Source organism: Charadrius vociferus, unplaced genomic scaffold (genome assembly GCF_000708025.1).
Source record: "Charadrius vociferus isolate BGI_N301 unplaced genomic scaffold, ASM70802v2 scaffold600, whole genome shotgun sequence".
Lineage (NCBI taxonomy): Eukaryota > Metazoa > Chordata > Aves > Charadriiformes > Charadriidae > Charadrius > Charadrius vociferus.
The window spans coordinates 7,870-14,594 of NW_009646404.1; the positions used below are offsets into that span (position 1 = coordinate 7,870).

Below are 6,725 nucleotides of genomic sequence, written 5' to 3' on the forward strand. Positions count from 1 at the left end.
TTTGGTTTGGGAGCAGCGTGGGCACGGCGGGCTGCTGAGGCCGGACAGAGAGCAGCAGAGGTGCTGTGGCGGGACCTGCGAGATTGCAGCCGGGCCTTGGTGGCAGCATGGTGGCATAGTGACAAACCAAGCCTAGGAAGGGCTGAGCGGAGCTGGGAGCCACGCTCAGCTCATGGAGGACTCAGGTTTTCAGACTAGGGGGGACAAATGCCATTTGGCGCATTGTCACCTCGCACCACTGTGCCCTCGAGGGGGGATTGAGGGATAAAGCTGTGTCCCTGATTCCTCCGCTCCTGCTCTCCCCCTAGGGCGGACTCATCAGCTCCGGGTTCACTGCAGCGCCATCGGCCACCCCATCGTGGGGGACTTCACGTACAGCCACAAGAAGGACAGCAGTCCCTACAGGATGATGCTTCACGCCTACTACCTGCGCATCCCCACTGGCAAGGAGCTCATCGAGGTCTGCGCGCCCGACCCCTTCATCACCGCAATGGACAGCAACTGGGTGCCCCACAGCGTCACTCACCGGCTGGATGAGACCATCCAAGAGCTGAAGGACAAGATGATGCAGAAGGGGGAAGAGGAGGAGAGCCAGGAAGCCGTGCTTGGTGACGGAGGAGAGGAGGCACAGCACGAAGCCAAGAGCCCAGAGACGGAGGAGCAGCGAGCCCGGTGTGAGCAGTGGTTGGCCGAGTGGGCTTTGGAGTGAGCGCAAACCACATCTCTGCTTTTCCAGCCCAATGCTCCATTTTCGTCCCAGTGGATCCCCGCGGAGCCCAGCGCTGACTCCACATCTGCACTTTCTGTATGCCGTGGCTTCCCTCACTTCTGGGGCTGGGATTAGACAGATTTTAGCAGTGATTAGGGATTAGGATGGGTTTATTTTTTAATGTCCGCATCATCCATCTGGCCACTGGATGCCCCTTTCCTAATTCTGGGCCTCAGCAGCAGAGTCAGTGTGTCACGTACCACCTTAGAGTGACCCCAAAGCTTTATGTCCCCATCCCAGGGCTCAGGCACAGCCGGGGCAGCACCAGCGCTGCCTTTGCCGTGAGCGTGATGGACGTATCTGCGAGCCCTCAGTGCTGGGATGCTAAAATACAGCCCAGCAAAGGCAGAGGAGAACACGCCGGGTGCGGCTTCGGGGTGTGTGTCCTCCATCCCCGGTCCCTTTGCTCCCGCCTGCTGCGCTCACTGGCACACACGTCGTGTGGGAGGTGGGAGATGAGGGGGCTGAAGCGCAGCCTGGGGGCACGGACGGCCGCCCCCCCGGGTTTGCCGGCGGAGCGGGGCTGTGCGACGGGCGCAGGAGAGGTCCCTGCGCTGCCTGCCCGTCCCTGCCCTCGCGCTTTCCTTCCCGCCTCAGCCCGCGCGTGGGGTTTTTTAAAGGTTTGTTGAAGGCGAGCGAGTTGATACAAATGGATTTTAAACTTTTTTTTTTTTTTTTTTTTTAAAATTTCTATGAGAAGAATCTAGTCTTTTAGCGGTTCTGAAATACGGGTGGTCTCGGAAATGTGTGTATTTTTAGCACTTCTGTGGTCAGAATAGCCAGCAGCCCAAAGCTTTTTTAATAGATTGTACTATTCCTTCTACTAGCATTTCCTTTTCTCAGCGCCCGCTTTTATCCCGGGTGTGGATGTAACCCCCGCTGAGACAGGTCAGAAGACACAAGCCCCTTTCTGCTTTCCCCGAATGAGGAAGGATCAGTTTTTGTCCCATCGTGTGGCTCCTCGCTGGCAGGGGGTGTCAGCACCGGAGGGTCCTTCGGATGGGCAGTTTGGGAGGGCTCTGGAGCAGCGAGAGCAGCTGAGGAAATGGCTGAAGCCGAAAGAAAGGCTGAGGGCTGATGCGAAGAGCGGGAAGCAGCTCGTCTCTCACGCTGGCGCTCGGCTTTGCAGGATGCCGAGAGGAAATGCCCTTGCTTTGCCAGCCGGCGGCGTGCCGCTTCGCTCTCTCCTTCCCACCCGGCTTGTCCTCTGCAGCCTGTAGAGGACATTTAGGAAATGAAGAGAGCAGGGCAGCTGGCGTGTGCTGGCAGGGGGACATGGAGGTGGCTGGAGCCCCTTGCATACAGAGCACCCATCCCTGGGGTATTCGGCCCCGAGCCACCGCGTCAGCACGTGCACGGAGTTATCGTCACCCCACAAGCTCTGTCCCACTTAAAATGCACCTGACAGTGGTTTCACGTAACTCATGTTCCTACCCTGAGGGGAACTAAACCAGCACAGCCCTCTCCTCGTGGGTGAACGCACCGTGCGGGTCACCGAAACCCCGTGGGGTATTGCATCACCCATCCCTAGCGTGTGGGTCCAAGCTCACCGTGCTGCGGCATGTGGCCAGGGAGAAGGTGCCTGTCACCTTGGTTTTGTGGCTTGGCACAAAGTGCTGCCATCCACTGCATTGTGGGGACATGTGCACGGCTCACGGCTCCGCAGGCACCAGCCCTGGGCACCGAGGGGGGACCGCAGGCTCGTCAGCTGCTGGCAGAGGGCTCGGAGGGGTTTGAACAAGCAGAAGATCCGTCTTCTTCCTCCCAGACCTTGTCCCTGCCTGTCCCATCTCCCAGGAGTGGCCGAGGAGGGGAGCGGCAGCCACAGGCGGGTCCTGAAGCTATAAATTAATGCCATGAACTTGTTTGCCAAAGAATGAATGTGGGTGACGTGCACAGGAGGTCCTGAAGAGTTACGGGTGAGACTTGCAGCATCAGAGACGGGGCGCAGCCTTCCCTTCCCACGGGCCCCACTGTGGGAACGGTCCCCGCTGCGTGACGGGGACACGTCCTGCAGCCACGCGTCCGGGACGAGGCCACAGGGCCAGCGGTCACCGGGGGCGGTACGTGGGGACACACCGGTGTGCACACAAGGGGATGGTGAGGGACCATCACGGCTCAGGGGGGCTGGTGCCCAGTGCTCACCCCACCATCTGCATCGAGGAAGCCCTGCACCACCCGTCAGCCTTCGTGCGTTGCACTTTTACCCGGTATTGCTGGAACCAGAGATAAATATATATTTTCCTTACCCTGCAGAGAGGTGTTTTCCAGGCATCATTCCCTGGCTCCGCTGTGTCCAGTCCTGCTCCCTCCTCTCTGCCGTCACTGCCGCGGGGCCATGCGCTGCATCATGTGTGAACCCACTCGTGCATTCGGACCCGGGGGGGTTGTGACGGGGTGTGTGTCTCGTGACGTTCTGTACGGCTTGCGATAACCCTTATTTCATGTCGCACACGACCGTAGTAAACCATTACCTATATACCCTGCAATTCATCCTCTGGTCTCTCAATCCACGCCACGCTGCTCGGGACGGCGCTGTCTCCAGCGTGGCCGGTGCGGTGTTAGGGGTTTCCAGGAATGAGCCCGAACCGGCACAGCGGGACCGTCCCCGGGGCTCCAACCCGGCCAACCTGTTGTGTGAGGACTGGCGCTCATCCTCACCCTGCTGAAACACCCCTGGCCGAAACCTCCGGGGTTTCCTACCCGAAAGCCCTCCTGCATTTAGTAACTCCGACATAGGTGACGAAGGATGCCCGAGGTGACTGGGGCACATACCACTGCCCCGGCCCTTCCCCTGCCCATCCCTGCCTGCTGCCCACTCCGGCCAACACCGGCAACTGGGTTTGTCCCGAACCAAATAGCAGAGGTGGAAGAAAAACAACTCATTTCGAAACACTGCAGCTCTCCCTGACAGGGAAACGGGGGAGCAACCTGGGAGCTGCCAGTGTTTAGGGGGTGCATGGGGAAAGCTGCTGCCATGCAGGATTTCTGTATAACTCTTGAACATCAATGGTCATTCCTCGCGTTGGAGCAGCTGGAAAAGTGAGTGAAGATCCAAAGGAATCATTTTCGGTCTCCAGGCCGTGAGATTTTTAAGGTTGTAAACCTGACAAGGATGGAGAAGCAGCTGGTTAAGAGGAGGGGTGATGTGGTCGGAGCCTCTCTGCCTGCGGCGGTGCCCACCACCGACCCACCAAAGCCCCCGGCGAAGGGGCTTCGGCTGATGGTTCCGGGCACGTTTGGGTTTGGGGTGGATGCTCCTGTGCTTGCTCCTCCCAAGGTTGTTTCAGGGCCAGTTTTAAGCTCTGTGGGGACACGGTGGACGCAGTGACCCGCAAAGGGGCCCTGATGTGTCCCTGCCCTCCCATTCCAGCCACCTCTGGCCTGCAAGCCTGGGGCACGGGCTGTGTCCCACCGGCAGCCTCATAGCAAACAAGTTTCTGTAATTTTACCACTCCAACAAGAGCTATTTTTACAGCAAAACCTTCCAAAATAGAAACCAGAAACACCCGCGGGCGGTTGACCAAGCCCTGGTGCTGCAGGACCTGTTGCTCGGTGGGGGACAGAGACGGGGACATCAGCCGGGGGCACCGGGGATGGCAAACCTCGCTCAGCACGGCACCGGTGGGTCCAGAGACCCTGCGTGAAGGCTGATGTCCCCAAACCCAGCTGACCTGCTGGTGTGGCCGGGATGGCCGGCTCAGCCAAGCGCTGCCGACTGTTCTCACCTTCTCTTTTCCCGGGATAAACGCACAGATAACACGTTTGCTGCCGCAGAGCATCAGGCTCCCCTGGGTTTTCATCCCACAGCCTCGGGAAGGCTTTGCTTCCTTTCTTTTTGGTCTCCTTTTGGTCCAGCACGTGCTGGATGGCATTTCAGAGTGGGATCAGAAATTCCTGTAAAAAGGAGAACGGGATTGTCTGTGGCCAAGGCAAAAAAGGACGGTGTGAGGGAAGCACCTCCCGGAGGGGTGCTGAGCCCATCACCAAGGACTCATCTATTCTGCACACCATTTGCCCTATAAAATATGCCCCTGAATAGCTTGAAGGGGTTTTTTTACAAACTGGGAGGACCATTGTCTCCATCTGGAGCACAGAAATTGCCAAACCAGAGGATTTAACTCATTTGACCCGTAGTTCAAAGTGACCCTTTCCAAAGGCAAAAAAAAAAAAAAAAAACCACAAACCCAAAACAACCAAACCCAACAAAACCAAAACCAGGAGAGAAAGCAGCTTTACAAAACACTGTTGAGAAACTGCCCCGTCACACCCCGTTTTTCAGAGCAACATCCCCACCCCGCAGCAGATAAGTGCCGAGCCCTGCACTCCGGCGCTGCCCATCATCCCCGGCCACCGCGGGTAGGTGAGCACCTTCCCCGGCTGAGCGGCGCCGAGTCCTCATCGCTGAGCCAAATTCCACCCCCCACCCTCCCGACGGAGAACAACTCGGTAAAGCCACGGGTGGGATTTGGGGGAACATAATGAGACTCAGCGGAAAAAATTACTCGCATCTAGTTCGGAGGGCAATAAGCTAATTGCTCTGGGCAGCGCTGAGCAGCCCATCGATGGCATTTCTAGAGCGGGGATTTATTTTCTATTGGGGGTTTTTAGCTGAGGGGTGTGGAGTCGGTTATAGGGGGGAGGGCAACACCTGCTGGTGCTCCCCCACTGGTTTGCACTGCATTTCTCCCAGTCTGTGCTGGTGTGGTTCTGCGCGGAGCCAGGGGATGGAGGGTGACCCTGTCCCTGCAGAGTCCGGATGGGATCAGGGCTCTGGGTGTCAGAGAGGACAATTTATTGGGGAGTTTCTTTCAATAACAGATGGAGAATGAAATTCTGCTTTCTGGTGTATAGGATTTAAAATCTCCCGCTTGGTTGTGGGAGGGTTTGTGCGGGCACTCAGAGAGCACGGGTGGGCGCGCTGACCTGCTGTGATCCTGCGGCTCCAGCCCCAGCGTCGGACAAGGGAATCGGCTGCAGGACCATTCTTAGCCAGGCCGGCAGCCGGCACCATCCCGGGGTGCAGGACACAGCTCCCCCGTCTGTGCTCTGTGCTCGCCTGACCTGCACCGAGGACGAAGCCCCGGCAGAGGCAGCATGGTGTGGGCAGCCCTGGCAGCCATCGCTCTCTGCCTCCGTAAGTTGTATGTCTTGTCTCCGCAAAGTCCCTTTCCACCCCCCGGGCACTGGGGATGCTCCAGCCCACGGTGCTTTTCAGTCCCAACCCAGGTGGCTTTGGTGCTCCCTGCACTCTGCCTCCTGCGCCCATCAGCATCGGCAGGGGGGGGGACTTTTTCCCAGCCGCAGTTAGCAGCGCCTTAGAAATCTTCGCAAACATATTCCCCCAGGGGCAAATTTATCACTTTCTGTCTTCTAAACCCACCCCGAGGCACCCCGGGTTGTCCGGGCTGGCACAGCCTGCAGGGTGGTACGGGGGCTGCTCTCTGTGTAGCATTCATCAGCGTTTACTAAATATTATTAAATTGACAAAGAAAAGACCCTTCTGAGACTTTAAAACTTGAGCTGCTTTATAACAGCCCCCGACAGCACATACGGTCGTGGATGTTTTATAACCCGCTCCTGCTCCGTTGCAGGTTTCTCCGCAGACCTCGTCAAAGCGGCAATGGTGAGTCACCACCAGCGGTTCCAGTGGCTTCGAATACTCCAGGGCTTTGCCAAAACATCACAGCTGGCATCGGGACCGGCAGAGCTGCTGCGGTTCCCCTGGTCCTCAGCTTCAGGGAGGCAAAGCCATCGCCTCCCCGCTGGCCCCCTGTGCAGCCCGTGACCCTGTCCCTGTCCCATCCCATCCCTTGCTCACCCGCTGCCCTGCAGCCTCCCTGCCTGGCTCCCAAACCGAGAGCTGGGACCCGAAACCCTGCACCGGGGAGGCAGGGAGAGACCTGCTATTGAAGGGTCCCCACTCCCGAGAGCGGCTGTGGTGGCTTTTGCCCCC

The 6,725-nt window shown here is 58.3% G+C and overlaps 1 protein-coding gene across 1 annotated transcript in view; it reads left to right on the top strand.

The window, feature by feature from the left end:
* RPUSD1 (RNA pseudouridylate synthase domain containing 1) overlaps positions 1–709 on the top strand; it is a gene marked incomplete at its 5' end in the record, with an annotated part of 1,513 nt that extends 804 nt beyond the window's left edge. The window contains one exon of the mRNA XM_009894856.1: positions 309–709. Coding sequence (XP_009893158.1) covers positions 309–709 — 401 coding nt within the window. The remainder of the gene's footprint in view (positions 1–308) is intronic.
* Between the last annotated feature and the right edge of the window lie 6,016 nt (positions 710–6,725).